The sequence below is a fragment of the Palaemon carinicauda genome, chromosome 21 (genome assembly GCF_036898095.1).
Source record: "Palaemon carinicauda isolate YSFRI2023 chromosome 21, ASM3689809v2, whole genome shotgun sequence".
In the NCBI taxonomy this organism is placed as follows: Eukaryota; Metazoa; Arthropoda; class Malacostraca; order Decapoda; family Palaemonidae; genus Palaemon; species Palaemon carinicauda.
The window spans coordinates 111951195-111968113 of NC_090745.1; the positions used below are offsets into that span (position 1 = coordinate 111951195).

The following is a 16919-nucleotide window of genomic DNA, read 5'->3' on the forward strand; positions in this document are numbered from 1 at the left end:
GGACATAATACTCTTTCTAGTTCATTTCCAACCATACGATAAGTTTGGAATATCGAACGATATTGGTCAAGGCCGAGAAGGCAGCTCGTGTTTGGCTAGAAAACCAAGATGTAGAACATGTAGCCGTTTCGGATGAAAATCCGATGTTCTTGCTGAAGGCATGAATCTCACTGACTCTTTTAGCTGTGGTTAAGCATATCAGGAAAAGAGTCTTAAAGGTGAGATCTTTCAGGGAGGCTGATTGAAGTGGTTCGAACCTGTCTAACATAAGGAATCTTAGAACCACGTCTAAATTCCAACCAGGTGTAACCAAACGACGCTCCTTCGTGGTCTCAAAAGACTTAAGGAGGTCCTGTAGATCTTTATTGTGGAAAGATCTAAGCCTCTGTGACGGAAGACTGATGCCAACATGCTTCTGTAACCCTTGAGTGGGAGCTGAAAGAGATCGCTCTTTCCTCAGATATAAGAGGAAGTCAGCTATTTGAGTTACAGAGGTACTGGTCGAGGAAACGGATACTGACTTGCACCAGTTTCGAAAGATTTCCCACTTCGATTGGTAGACTCTAAGGGTGGATGTTCTCCTTGCTCTAGCAATCGCTCTGGTTGCCTCCTTCGAAAAACCTCTAGTTCTCGAGAGTATTTCGATACTCTGAAGGCAGTGAGACGAAGAGCGTGGAGGCCTTGGAGTACCTTCTTTACGCGTGGCAGACGTAGCAGGTCCACCCTTAGGGGAAGAGTTCTGGGAACGTCTACTAGCCATCGAAGTACCTCGGTAAGTTATTCTCTCGCGGACCAGAGGGGAGCAATTAGCGTCCACTTGCCCCTTCGTGAGAGGCGAACTTCTGCAGTACCTTGTTGACAATCTAGAACGGAGGGAATGCATATAGATCTAGATGAGACCAATCAAGTAGAAAGGCATCTAAAAGAACTACTGCTGGGTCCGGGATAGGTGAGCAAAGTATTGAGAGCCTCTTGGACATCGAGGTTGCGAAGAGATCTATGGTTGGCTGGCCCCAGGAGACCCAAAGTCTCTTGCATACATCCTAGTGGAGAGTCCAATATGTTGGAATTATTGTCCCTCCCTACTGAGACAATCTGCTAAGACATTCAAGTTGCCTTGGAAGAAACTTGTTACTAGTGAAAAGTCTAGACCTGTTGAACAGGAGAGGAGGTCACTTGCGAACTCGTACCATGTCAGAGAGTAGGTCCCTCCTTGCTAGGAGATGTACATCAAAGCAGGGAGTTGACCATGTTCACCTCCACTACTTTGCCTTGAAGGAGAGACCTGAAGCTTTTCCAGGTCAGACGTACTGCCAGAAGCTTCTTGCAGTTGAAATGCATTGTCCTTTGACTCGAGTTCCATAATCCCGAGCATTCCCTACCGCCTAAGGTCGCACCCCAGCCTACGTCCGATGCGTCTGAGAAGAGAACGTGGTTGGGAGTCTGAACAGTCAGGGGAAAAACCTATCAAAGGTTGATAAAGTCCTTTCATCCAGTCAGACCAGACTTATCTTCCGGAAACCGGGATCTAGACCGCTTCTAGCGTCTTGTCCTTTTCCAGTGAAGAGCTAGATGAAACCGAAGAGGACGGAGGTGTAGTCTTCCAAGTGACACCAATTGAACCACGGATGACAGTGTCTTAACCAGACTCTTCCACAGCCTGACAGGGCCGCGTTCCTTCTTCAGCATCTTCTGGATGGATAGCAGGGCTGGGGGTTGATCGTCTTGTTCAGCCATGTCCTCATCAGAGGGTTCCTCATCCGAAACTGATGAGGAAACGGCAACGGAGTGGGCAACGTCTGACTCGCTGAATCCGGTCGCACTGGTGGATGCGTGACTGAGCCGGACACAAGATCATGGTACTGCTGCACAGTCTGTGAACTGTCAACCATGGGGAAGCAAGAAAGTACAGCGACAACCCTAAACTGTCTAGACTGTCTGGGTTGTGCAGACAACCCCTATAGGGTTGCTGAGGTTGCCGCACTGCGTCACAACAAGTCACCTCTGCTGGTTGTTGAACGTCTTCCTAGTGACACACTGAACGTCCACAACCACCTCCGAGAGTCGCTTAACGTTAACGTGCGACTGGCAACCCACACTGGGTCGCACCGGAGGAGGAATCATCTCAACTGGCGGACGTGAGTAGGAAATCTCAGCGTCCACAGGGCGTACAACCAACCGGTAGGAAGGTTGTTGGCAAGAAGGTTCTTCTCCGTAAAAAATCCTCTATCAAGGACTAAGCTTGGACTGCATGTCTTGCAACAAAGCCCAAGGTCTATGGGAGCAGGTGTGGCAACAGACGGGGTAGCGACTGAAGCGGAACCATTTACCCTCCCTGGAAGCATGTTATGCTTTAATTAAAGTCCATAGGAGGCTAAGCAGCTTAAGGCTCCTCTCCAAATGACAGAGTCCTCAAGGGAATATCAGAAGGAGGGAGAACAGCACTTTCTCATCTACAGGAACCATGTCCGAGAAAAGCTAGGTTATCTCAGTGAGGGTTTCACTGGAGCATAAGCAGCAGACCAGAAGGCAACGTTATGAAACTGCTTGACAGTCTGTGAACTGTCAAAAACTGAACTGTCAACCACAACAGGAGCGTGAGGACATACAGCACTGGTGTATAGTAGCAGACCAGAAGGCAACGTCATGTAACTGTTTGACAGTCTGTGAGTTGGCAACAACCAAAGTTGTGTGGGGAAGCCTCAACTCTTGACTGACTAGTTTGCTGCGGGCGAGTGGCGGTAACCACAGTGTGTTGCGGAGGCTGACACACCGTGTCAAAACACGGCAGCTTGTGGTAGCTCACGCACGGCAACGGAGTGCTCCGTGTGTCTGTGGGAGTCATCATACGTCTGGCAGGGTTGACTGTGCATGGGTGGAGGAGCTCTCACAACAAGAGTGTGGGAGCAGGCAGCCATGCCGGGCGCACAACCGTGGAAGGCTGTAAGCCCACGGGTGCATCGTCAACCTTCTCCGCAGTCGGAGTGTGGGAGCTGGCAACAACAAAAGCGGAGTGCTGGTGCGTGGGAGAGACTGCCGTGGGTTGCGGAGCATGCCGCATTGCGGCAAAACACGGCAGCTTGACAGCACCTTCCCACTGCTGATGCGGTAGCTCACGCATGTCAACGGAGGGTGTAGCATGAACATGCGTCTGGCAGGGTTGACTGCGCATCGGTGGTGGAGCTCTCACAGGTGGAGTGTGGGAGCAGGCAGCCGCAGTATCTGCTGAACGCACAACCGTGGCAGGTTGTAGGTTAACAGGTGCAGTGTCAACCTTCTCAGCACGATACTCCTGCATGAAGGAAGCAAGCTGAGACTGCATATCTGCAGTATGGACCACTAGGGTCTATAAAAGACGGCAACAAACGGAGCTACTGTCCGTTGTGACTGAGGGTCTAAAACAGCTGGTGCGGCAACAGACGGAGTTACTGCCTGTTGCGGTACCGCCTTGCCTCTCTCGGAAGGTGTGCACAGGGTTGCCAGGTTGGCCTTTTTCCAGGCCAAAAAACCTCAAATTTGACCCTTTTTTTTTTTTTTTTTTTTCAATTGGCCTTCAGTAATATCATGAAAAATATGCGGATATTAAGTACTATATATTTGGCCTTTTTCTACATATAGGTTTTTTAACTCATATAGAAAATCTGGCAACCCTGGGTGTGCAGTCGTCGAAGACTGCAGCGAGTCCGAACTGACCCAGTGGCTACACCTAGGCCGTTGGACTTGCGCGGAAGGGACCGACCTGCACTTAAAAGCTGCAAGTTTGGTCCATGGTTTCTGCGAGAAACCTCTTCCGCAGACGAGGAATAAACGGGCTCTCTCGTCTTTGTGTGGGTGGGGTGATCACGTCGGCAACGTGTGTAGATACACCCGAAACCACGGAGGGAAACGTCTGTTCGTCGATCAAGGCCTGTGGAACCCATAAGTCCTTCGACATTACTTCTCCCCTGTGGCATGGGAGCTTGTAAGAGGTATCGGACTAGGTGAACAACTGGCACGAACAGACGAACCCTCGAACGCAACACTGTAACACTTTGCGCATATCACTTTATCACTTTTGATTTTCTGTTTGCACTGATTTCACTGAACTCGAAACTTTAAGTGATTTGTACCTGAAACACGCAATCCTATCCTTCATTATAAGGTAGTAATTGCGAAAACAGTTTTACAATGCAACAGAAAAACATAATGAAAGATAAAGAATTCAGTGGCTGGAAAAGAGACTAAACACTAGATCAAATAAACTACGTTTAAAATCTCTCACCGCATAAAGCCTGGGAACAAGAATAAAACTCTAGAAACGTTTTACCTTCTTCCCCTATAGCGACTAGGGAGAAGAGTAAAAAAAAAAAAACGAGAACAACGTTACCTGCTTGAACGAAACGTTTATTCTCCTCTCTCTCCCACCGTCTCTATCTCTCTCTCTCTCTCTTGACTTAGAACCTGAGAGATGAGCCCAATTATATATTGTTAAAACATATTATTTGTTAAAGGAAAAAAACTGAAAGGTTTCCCAAATAAAAAGTTCCTTTATTAGAATTAAAACCATTTAAGCTAAGAAAGAATGAACGAAACGCTAGAATCGGTTTACTCTTACTGCAACGTGAAACCGTGAAATACTCTCTCTCTATCGTAACGATAGAGCGCATGTTGAACGTTCTGAACGTCAACAACTGCGGAGACTAAACTAAACGTTAGTTCATCTTTGAAAACAGTACGAGACTATCAAAGAAATTCTTTCAAAAACATTAAAATTAAAAAAGTATACATTCTTAAAAGGAAATACGATATGACGGGCTCAATGTTAATTAACTTCGGTTCCAAGTAAGGACCGCCTACTATTAGGAAAGGTCGTATATAAACAAACATAAAAATTAATTTTTTATAAGTTTATAATAAATGGAAAGTTAATCGAAGAGGCCTATAAATGGCGGAGAGATATAAAATAAATAGCAAAATTACCAAAAACCTAAACACACTTCCGTCTAAGGGAAGGGTCGGTCATTAAAAAGTGAAAGAGAGACCATACTCTCTTCGTCACCAACACTTCCGTCTAAGGGAAGGGTCGGCCATTTAAAAGTGAAAGAGAGTCCATACTCTCTTCTTCACCATAATTAAATCTATCCAAAACGAGTTCAAGTTTTGAAATGAAGATAAAACCCCTGCATAGCGAAAGCTCAAAACTGGAATAGTGTACTTCACCAAAACGTTGTGAAAACAAATCCAGTTAGGGACGGCGTATTTAGTAGGTCTTGCCTGTGGCACGACAGAGGAAAAATTGAGTTCTTGTTGACAAGAAGTACTTGAGTACCTGCTCACAGATGGCGCTGTTGTGTACACCCCCACCTGTATAGCGATCGCTGGCGTATCCCGACCTTAGATTTCTGTCGGGCAACAGAGTTGACAGCTACATGATCATCGGGTAAGATTAATATTGAAAATTGCATTTTTCCTAACTATAAACCCGGAGTCATTTCAAATAGGAATACTATAAGTCTACTTCTGCTGACCCTATTAAGAGAGAAATAATACATCCTGTGTGGGAGTGCAGCAGGAGTGTGATGGAGAGGGGGGCTGGATTAGGCTGCTCTTCTGCATGACCAAAATCTCCATTCAAAAAGCCACAGCTTAGCATATGCAGGGATGATGAGGTGAGCAGTAAACCTTAAAAGGGCTCAGGTTTGCATAGTTAGGCAAAATCTAATGACTAAATACTTGTTCTGATACAAAAACAAACCCTCATCCTTTTAAAAAGGAGATTCACAGTTGGGAGGGGGGAAACCCTACTAAACACAGGTGTTGATTGGTAGCCCTAGGGCATAACCTAACCTCCCAACATTGTGTTCTTGGACCAGGAGGGAAGCTAGAAACAGATGTCTCACCACACAGGCTACACCCCTACCCCCCTTGGAATCTAGACAAGACTGTGCTATCTTTCTCGGCTCAGTACAATTAACAAGATTGTAGGGTCTATCTTCCTAGCACCAAAGGCATTGACCAATCTACAGAACAAAACACACATGGACACACACACTCTCTCTCTCTCTCTCTCTCTATATATATATACAGTAGGGTCCCGAATTACACGTGTTCTAATTACGCGATTCCTCAATTACGCGATTCCTCAATTACGCGATCGATAGTTTTTAAAAATTAATTTTCCTGTATTTGCGAGGAGCATTCTAAATCCGCGAGTCAAGCACCGCGAAGCGTAGGAAATCTATTGTTTTCTTAATTGTATTGGGGGGGGGGGGTGATGGTTCCCCGATGTCTGAGAAGGGGGGGGGGGAGAATGTGAGAGAAAGATTTCTGTTCAAACATTTTAAGACTAGTTTTGGATGAAAAATGTTAAGGTTTGCCCATCTGTTGTGTGAACTTGTCGCTAGGCCTAGCCTAACTGTCCAACACCTATATGTATAATATTCCATATTTGTACTAATTAATTTTTATACTTACGTTGTGATTATGGTGAAAAATCCTTATTCATTAAACTTTAAATTAAAAACCATCAAAATAAAGACTATTTTATATCATGCTACTGCCAAACATGTCACCACAACCAAACCCATTACTTTGTTTAGTACGTTCCATCGCCGATCATAACGAACTCGCTAACCAATTTTAACATCTGTCTATAGGTTAACTTTTGCGGCAAAAGATATCTTACCAGGTACTATGTAATAATAATGTTATAATTAATGTTTTATTTATCCTTAGAAAATCAAAATATATGAAATATGAGCAATTTTGTTTCGTGTTTTTTTTCCTAAAAAAACGCCTTCTTAAAAGGAAAACGTTTTTTTTTTTTACGTTTCATCGTCGATCATAAACGCATTTACTCCTGAAAGTGATATTGAAGAGCTTTTACTAAAGATGTTATTATAAATAAAGATTATAAATAGGTGGTAAAATATCTATAATTAAAGTGTAGCAGCATCAAGAAATGTTGGGGTTCGCCCTTTACATAAGAATGTACTGTACATTGGATTAGACAGAACGTAGAAAAAATCAATTAGGGAAAAATCGGTATTCGATATCCTCTTCATCAGCATCGTCAATCGGGCTTTTTATTTTTTTTATTCTCAGTCGCTAACTAGTTATCGCACTGCCAAGATCTGCACACATTCCGATAATTCACATTTGAAGGTTTTCTGGGAGAGGATGGATAGAGAAAATACCGAACTATATAAAATGTTTTTTTAACCTGTTAAGCGTCACCCACGTGATAAACCGTTCACCACGATCTACTCGGTACCGCCTTCAACTGTATATTCCGTTCATGACTTTAATTGCCTTTTACAAGCCGTCAGTCTCGTGATGTTACTTTACTCGTATAGTAAGTATAGGATCACCACTTGGCAACACTCTCAGCATATGGGGACTGTGAATAGAAACTTATATGATGTCTGGCAACTATTTTTCTGAAGGTAGCTTGATGTTACAAAACTCTGGTTTGAACTGGTTTCCTATCAGTGCGCTCGGGCGTTCATGCATAAGTGGTTATTTGTTGTTCCTTTTGTAATGAAAGGTCTAAAGAGGAAGGTTATTTCTTTAGATGAAATAAATGATATTCTTGTTGTGGAATTTGATAATGATAACCTGTTTGATAATGAGAGCACTAGTTCTGAATCCTCCAGTGATGAGTATATTGAAGAAACAAAGTTTTCTTTCGATGTCGAAAGCGAAAATGACTTCTCATTACCGAATGACTGGACAACGAAATTTCACAAAACTATAAAGGGAAAGGAAACGCCGAGAGAGAGAGAGAGAGAGAGAGAGAGAGAGAGAGAGAGAGAGAGAGAGAGAGAGAGAGAGAGAGAGAGAGAGAGAGAATAAAGTGGATAAATAATGTACAAATGTATGACGAACATATTTGAAAACTATACAGGAAACGATATGGAGAGAGAGAGAGAGAGAGAGAGAGAGAGAGAGAGAGAGAGAGAGAGAGAGAGAGAGAGAGAGAGAGACCTATCCCTTTCCTTTTGTTGCTTATCCAGGCGTAAGATTTACGATTGAAGATAAAAAGAACCCATTAGAATATTCAGTATTATGTAGCCATTTGAAATTAAATAATAGTATTAATTGTTTTTTTTACTCAACCATTTAATTAATATCCCTACTTTTAACTATAATTACGAATTATAAGCATAAAGAAATTATATTAACTTTGAAAAATTATCATTTGTGAAATGACCGCTCAGGGCAAAAAAAGCGTGATTATCGTACAGCAGCCTATTGCACACTTGCGCCTAGTGGCCGTGTTTACGTGTGGGAGTGTCATCATGGATATACAGTACTATACTGTAATTTTTAACTATTGCTAGATACGTACTGTATCAAACCTTGAAAACCCTTTTTTGTTTTTTGTATCTATAGGAAATAATTCTACATCATTCGGAAAATACTGAAAACAGTAAGCTATGCATAGTACAGTAGTAAATACTACAGTCATAGAAAATTATCAAAACTTTAACAACTTTTTATTGTTTTATTTATCCATAAAAGAAATTTTGTACAGTATTTTATAAAAAAAATCTATAAGAAGGATTTCTTACAGTATTGTTAAGATAAAAGCTACAGTATATATATATATATATATATATATATATATATATATACACACATACATACACACACACAGTGTATATACAGTATATATATAGCTAGAAAGCTAGAAATGGAGTGAAAAAAAATTGACGGGTAGGTTGCTGTTTGCCGCCATGATGTGTTTCGAAATATACGAATTTCCAATTACACGAGGCCTTTCATCGACCAAATTCTCGCATAATTCGGGACCCTACTGTATATAGATACAGTATATATATATATATATATATATATATATATATATATATATATATATATATATATATATATATATATACAGTATATATATATATATATATATGTATATATATCACAAATTTTAAGTAATTTGCATTTTTCCTAACAGTACTTACCTCGAACTACTTTCTTAAGAGTATCTGGGATCTCTCTAACCGACCAAGAACTTTGTGTAGTTCCCCCCTATCTCCGTTTTCCCTTGTCGGGTCTCTCTGTGGCGGATGGATACTCGCCCTGAGGCGACCCGAGGTCAGCGTGCTAGAGCACGCTGCTAGGTTTGGATCGTCAGTAAGCATCTGGTCGCGGCGTAGATAACACCTCGCCGCTCTCTCACATCCCGTCCGACGTGCCTTTGTGTTACCACGTGTATATACATACATCCAAGGGAAACACCTTTGTTGTCCCAGATTCTAACCACCATTTCCTGTGTGAATATCAACTGAGCCTGCTCCTAATTCACGATGAACATCAGTTCGAAACAGAACTGTAGGAATTCGTCTCTTTATTGGACCAAGGCTTCATTTAAGGGAGAAACGTGAAGCCAGTCATCCCGTGCTGTGTATCAATATAACTACTCACCACTCGGCGATGGGTACATTCCTGGTATGTATCATCTTACCTCGTGAACAAGGCAAGAATTTACTAGGGTCCCATCGCCGAGAGGAATATTCACGATACGGTACCACGTTGTCTCTGCCAAGGGGAGAGAGATGGTAACAGACACATATACGCATCTCCTACTGATCAGTCTTCTGATACATCTTCAATCACATCATCTAAATGTTTCACCAAAAAAATCCTTCATCCCCTATGATACGTGCCAGCCGGTCTTTCATTAGGGAGGATCTTTAAGATCGTGTGAACATCATGTGGTATCTCAGTGCTTGGTGAGTTCTGAGATCAGACCCAAGAAGTCACCCATTGTAAGACCTTTGCACCTAGGAAGCCCTTGTGCAAAATAAGATCCCATGTCCTGGACTAGTTTCCAAGCATGGGAAGATCTAGGCTGAGGAGCAGTTTCAGTTCGTCAAAAGCCCTCGCTCAAGATTTCTAATCTAGTAATGCTGGCACTGAACAAGAACAGGTGAGACGTGTACCAAATCCTGGTGACTAAATGATTACCCAAAGAACGAGTTTAATTTCCAACTGTATGTTTCCTGATTGCTACTAATGACCGTAATAATTCCCTATAGCAGATACCTAACCAATAATTCTCAAATGTGGCACATGGCCAATCCCCTGGGAAATAATAGTCATGGAGAACAAGCATGAGGAGACTTGTCTTGCCAGGAGAGGAAACAATCAATGTTCTCAGGAAGCAAAATAGGAGGGCAAAGAGCATCAGAAACCTGGTCGTCCTGTGCCTAGGTGAATTCTTCCTTGGCAGGCGTCACATCTGAAGAATCGTTGTCGTTTTTGGAACCCTACAACATGCAAAGGGGATGCAGCGGTAGAAACCTCGTACTGATATCTCTTCAGCATGCACTGCTCTCTCTCTCTTCTGAATGAGATAAGAGAGAGAGAGACACTAGGAAAAGGGAAGGATCAGCGGTGTCCTTCCATCCCGACCAGTAGTGCATATGCTCAACTCTCAAGAAAGTTGAGAGAACCAAAGTCTCTTCCCACTATCGGACATCTCCTGGCCCTCCCTCCTCCCAGGACTAGACCAAGCACAGGTAAAAGTTGTGAAAACACCCATACAGAGTACATACACACCTCCCTGGTGTTGTGTATGCCAATGTTTCTTCTTACCATGGGACAACTCTCAGCATTCAAGATGGTAGGCTCCTGGTATTGCACTCTCTCCCACAGGAGGGGTTACGTATACATAACTAATATCAATCAGACTTAATGGAATTCTTCAATGAAGTCTTCCATTCTTTCTTCTTTAGAAGTTGCAGAAAAATCAGCAAATAGGAGGCATGGGGAAAAGGAAGAATTTGAAATTCTTCTCCAGATTCATGCAGGCCAATGTTGATGCTCTAACGGAGAAAGAGACCACAACAACGCAACAAGGTGATGTGTCCTTATGCATTCTGGGATCGGCAGACCCTGAAGGGAAAATGAATGGTGGCACCCTTCTCCTCCACACTCAGCAGAGGAGGAATTCTTCTGACAGAACACCAGCCATGCCCAAGGATAATCAACTCCCTTTAGTTCATGTCATCGTCATTGTATGGCCACACACATAAGGGATAGAACAGCAACAAACATGCTACTCGAAAGGATCAAGTATGTTGGATAATGGCAGGCAGCACAGAAAAATGTCACACAATTACAGTCATCAAGATACCAAGAATTACATCTATTCTTCAGCGGTCGATGTCAAAGTGAAGGTTACACTACCTGGTGGGTGGGTGGGGCCTACCTGCCAATTGCCAGCTGCTACTACTACCTCATTTAAAGTTTAAACGGACATTCCAGGTTCGTTGAAGTCATATTCCTAATAAAGTTTGACAGTTTGTATTACATATAGGAACAAATGAAGGAATAAGTTATAATTTTATTACCTATCACTAATGGTATAGTAAGCATACTTTCAACATTCCCAGCCTTGCAATTCCCTTTACTTCTTCATTACCACCAATTGTATTCACAAGTAACACTTACCATATTCTTACAGTAGCTTTGAGAACTACTTTCAATTGTGAATGGTTAATAGAAAATTAAATGACACACTTCCTTGATCTTGTTGTGTACCTTTGTAGTACTATATCTTATTTATTAGTTCAACCAAAACTGTAACTTACCTACAAAGACCAGAGCCTGTACGATTATGAAATTCATGAATGTCTTGTAAAGTCCATAGTGTTCGGTCCGGACACTTTTTCACACAAATTTTCAGGGATCTGTTGAGGTTCAATACATCAAAGAAGAATACATATCTGTAGGAGAAAAAAAAAGGACATTATAATTAAAAATCCCAAGACTACAGCAAATATTCTTATACAAATAGCATACACCAAAGAATGGAATGTTTACATCCATATTCTTATAAATCTTTTTGTCCAATGTAACACAAAAAGAAATATGGTATATGAAATCTTCCTATATTGAGAAGAAAGTTTACATTTGACATGTTACAGTGCACACTATCAAATTTTCTGAGTGATCTGCTACATTAATTTCAACTAATAAGATACCTTATGTAAATTAAATTCTTAGTATGAAATAAAACCCAGATATAACCAATCCTTGCTATTGTACAAGATTATCTGCTACTGCATGAACCCTACCAATTCTGCATTAATTTCCATATAAAATTTACTCTGGATATAACTTTGGCACTAGATAGTTTAGCTGTATGAACTTGTCAACAAGTAGTTCAGTACAGTAATAAGTGATAGGGTGGAAGTACACCTGCTCATCACTGCCAATCTTCAATTTTTTTCTTTGCACTGAAATGGTCAGAAGTTGGAATCTAACAGAAAACATAAAACTATTAAATCTCCGAAAAACATGTTACCTTGAAACATAGCGACTTTTTCTTATGAAAACACAATCCCTCATATTTACTTTGTAGTCTCAAACCTTAGCTGAGGGATTTTATCCCACAGAACTTAACCAGCACAAATGTATTTGGAAAGAAACTGAAGTATGAGGTTATGAACCTATGAAACATCCCATTCAGTCTGAGTATACTGAGAGATTGATGAGATGGTGATGGCAGCTTCCCAGACACACATAAGCAGTGGATTGCTGACTCCTGTAACCTATTCAGCCTGACGTAATCAACGCAAAAGGCTGATAACATCCTGTGCTAGAGTTTGGTTTGCCATGTTGAACTGTATTCTAGACTAGATAAGGGTTCTAGAGAATCCGATCTTTCCAGTCTATCATACACGATATAGTTCCTAAGATACAAACGACATGTTCCGAGAGTGGGTCGGCCTGCCGTAAAGTCCAACACAATAAGACTAGGTTTCCAGCTCATGGCCCTACTGTGTTTACAGTCAGCTGATCTTTCAACTGCCACCAAGCTAGCCTACATATGTATCATGAATTTCTTAGCTTTTCATAAGAAAGAATGTATGTAAAATATAATTGATTTACAATACTTTACGGTATATATATAGACTTTCCTTCCATTTCTTTGACAAACAAATTGAAGTTTTTTCTTTTAATCCACTGACCTTGTTATGTCTACCCATAGCCAACAATTGTATCAATAATTCCTACAACTTCACTTCACTTCCACTCCCAGGTAGGCTTTCAGCCTGTCAGTGGAATCAATTGTCTTCTCCACTCAATTCTGTTTTCAAAAATTCACTCTCTTCTCAGCTGTTCAATTGTTGGCATGTTGCTCTTTGTCAGAATCTCTTCAATTCCATCCCTCCAGCATTTATGTGGTCTACCTCTTGATCTCCTCCCACCAGGCGTCTAGTCCCATCTCTTCCTTGCAATTCTATTTCCATCCATTCTCATTAAATGTCCCAGCCATCTCAGCTGTCCCTTCTCAATCTTGTACAACTATTTTTACATAATAAAATTCTACGGTAACAACTTTGAAAGCATATTATCTTACAACAATAGGTATAAGAAGTCTAGATACACAAGTAGGATAGGTCTTCTGAGTAGCAAAATCAGGCCCCACCCCCTAAAAAAAAATTGTTGTTCATAAAATTTGTGAATAATTTCCCTTCCATGTTCACAACCACCAACTCACAAATTTAGCTTTTCCATTTTCAATTAGATGATTTCACACTTAGTTACCCTAAGTATGTACCCAGAATCTTTACAAGTTTTTTCTACATAAAAAGATTTTAAATTCACTGGAATGGTATTTCATTTCAAATTTACTTTGCATTATAACAACCAACAACTGACTTTTTGCTTTTTCTTCATAATTGTGCTGATGGGGGTTTTATTCATACCATAAGAACAAATGATGTTAATATTTTGGCCTATTCCACCCTTATTATTTTCCTTTTAGTGTTCATCAATATGACCTGAAAACTCTAAGCGGTACCTGCAAGACCATCAAAGCTTTTAAGCTTAAAACCAACATCCTGGGTTTAGATTAGTGCAATAATTCCACAAGAATGATACCCAACACTAAAAAGTTGAAAACACACACAGTATTGATAAAGCCCACACATGACTGTGAGAAAAAATATACTAACAATGTTCTGCACGCCTCATAATTCCAGACGTGAACTAACCTACCATGCAATTTGAAATTCAGGAACAATTTTTAATCTTTAATCCGAGTAAAGGGATGCTCAGCATTCCTACAAATTCAAGTCTATAGAATAAGATACGTGAGAGGGATGCAATCAATTCCTGTCACTAGGACACCCTTATATCTAGCGGCATGTAACTGTAGGTAATACTGCACAGTAGAACAAACACTATTATCAACGCCATTTTATTAACAAATTTTCCTGTGAGATCTAATGTTGAACAAGTTCTCTCTACTCCCTTCATCTCGTGCACATTGCTTGTATTCTAATGTTTTTGCGTTACTGATCTCATTTACCCACCCACTGATTGGAATTTAGCTATTCCCATTCCATGCCTACCACTTGCTTAACTGATTGATCCTTTCTTACTATATAAACTCAATCATTTTGATCTACTTTCCAGCTCTGGATATTTCAAGTCTGAAGAACTTAGAAAACTACTGATCTTTCCTACTATAGTCCATTTCTTTTAGCGATGCATATTTGCACCGACTTGCAGCGGTGCCCTTTTAGCTCGGAAAAGTTTCCTGATTGCTGATTGGTTGGACGAGATAATTCCAACCAATCAGCGATCACGAAACTTTTCCGAGCTAAAAGGGCACCGCTGCAGGTCGGTGCAAATATGCATCGCTAAAAGAAATGGACTATAATCATATTGTTAAGACTCATATAAAGTTATGGCTTGTTTCTGGGTATGGACTTAAAAATCATCAAAGCCTCATCACTGAACATTATAAAAGGGACTGATTACAAACTTACTTGAGATCTGTTGCATCATATCCCAAAAACATTCCTGTTTTATTGTCATGATCAACCATTAGGTGATTACTGCTGCCACACACATTTCCAAAGCTGTCATATCCGTTGACCAAGCGTAAAGGGTTTCCATACACCAAAGCAAAGGCTGCAATAAATATCTGAAAGAAAAAACGTGAATTTGCCAAAAATGAGAAGGTAACAAAACTCAATACTGTACTGTACAATACAGTATGTTAATCACCTAATGTGAAGGAAAAATATAGCCCTACAGTAATTACATCACATGCTTTAACAATAAATTTTTATGTTGTAGTACTATTATATTTATACTTCAATAAGTTTAAAAAAACTTGCAATTCTAAGCAACTGTGTATACTGCAATTACATAGACATGAATTGTCATCCAGAATAAAAGTATTGTATATATTTTTACCAACTTCTGAAACATGGGTATCATCCAACCATAACCATTTGTAGTGAAATAATATTTCAAACTTCAAATAAGCATACTCTAGGACTTGTGACTTTACCATAAGAGCCAAAAATAAGAAGAATATGATGAGCCAAAGTACATCTGTAGGTCGTCTATCCTCCTCTCGGGCAGGATTTCTATTTTCACCACAGCAACCCATTGCGTCTAGAATTTAGGACCTGAAAGAAATGTACTTGTTAGTCTGTGACAAAAGATTAAAATGCATTTAGCTAATTAGAAAAACTGCATGAACTATATTTCACAACATAACATAACATCTACACATTTTTTTTCCATTTGTATTTTCCTTAGCAGTACAAAATATTGTCATTTAAATCGGCTTATTCCGGTGCTGTTTGGCACAGATAAAAGATTCAGAGCGACATCGCATAAGTATGCATAAAATTAAACTGGACAATTTGGGATACTTAAGTGAGATCCCGTGCTACAACAGCCAATCAGCAGCCAGGATACTGATCAGCGCACTCTTCCAGTCAAAAGTGCAGCTTGTACAAATCATCTGGACAAGCTAGACTACTCTTCTCCCCCTTCACAAGTCTTGCTTTCATCCAGATGTGCGAGTATTTGTGTCACCTATGGCACACTATGCAATTCTTCTTCCCGATAAACTGAATGAACAATAATTTGCGTTCTTGCTACCAAACCGAATTTCTATTTACTGTATTACTTAATCTAATTTATTACATTTTAGGACCAAAAATGACTAAACAAAAAATAATTATATGTGAAGAATATGAAACTTATCTGCCCTAAGAAACCAGCGATATAAAGAGGTATTCACCTTATAGATTTACATACAGAAGGTCCTCACCTTACAAATACAGGTACAGTATTTAACTTACAAACATTCGGAGATACATACACAAATCCACTGAAATCATAACGATTTCAAGATAAAGATACTATTAAAGAAACTATTACATAATTTAATACAGCTATCAAAACAATATTTACAATAACCTGATATTTATCTCATATGAAACAGAACTATTTGCGGACATTTGTAGCTGGAAATCGCAGGCATTGGGAGTCAGGTTACGCCTACCCTAGAATAAAATTTAAAAAAAATTTTACTTACAAACTGCCTCTTGGAACCTATTAAGTTTGTACGTTGAGGACCTTCTGTATGTATCTATAAATCTAAGATATATTGAGAGATAGGTGAACCACAATATGGCAAGGGATTACTGTAATTCAGGTTAGTGCATATCCCTTCGTTTTCTTTCAACTTGAATATATTGGTAATCCCTGCCAATATGAAATTTCCCACTTTCTATAGTGCCTCTAACTTCGACCTATTCTCATACTGTTTTGATATTCATCTGGTGAAATATGGATTTTCAGTCATAGTTCCTTGTTTTTTCGGAGGTTTTTAAGGGCTTTCAGTACTGAAAATTGTTAGGCTTTGGACTTGAAGAAAATATTTCCACACTCTAAAAATATCAATTTCCAGTAATAATGAAACTATTTGAAAAACATGAAAATACATCTAGGAAAACCCTATTTCACTATGGTTCCAAAGCGATGTGAAGTTATAAATACAATATTTACCAAATTTGGGTTACCAATTGTTACTGTCATAAAAATCGTCAAAAACATCTAAATTTTCTACTTAAGTTTATCACAGCCTTTGTATTTTGATG

The 16919-nt window shown here is 40.1% G+C and overlaps 1 protein-coding gene across 3 annotated transcripts in view; it reads right to left on the reverse strand.

Annotated features, from left to right (window-relative positions):
- Positions 1 to 16919, reverse strand: part of LOC137615408 (choline transporter-like 1) — a 92628-nt gene that overhangs the window by 52125 nt on the left and 23584 nt on the right. For all 3 annotated transcript variants that reach the window (XM_068345275.1, XM_068345276.1, XM_068345274.1), the window contains exons 2-4: positions 15314 to 15434; positions 14784 to 14941; positions 11592 to 11726 (exon numbers count right to left, since the gene is read on the reverse strand). In XM_068345275.1, the coding sequence (XP_068201376.1) occupies positions 11592 to 11726; positions 14784 to 14941; positions 15314 to 15415 (395 nt within the window). In that variant the 5' untranslated portion in view covers positions 15416 to 15434. The remainder of the gene's footprint in view (positions 1 to 11591; positions 11727 to 14783; positions 14942 to 15313; positions 15435 to 16919) is intronic.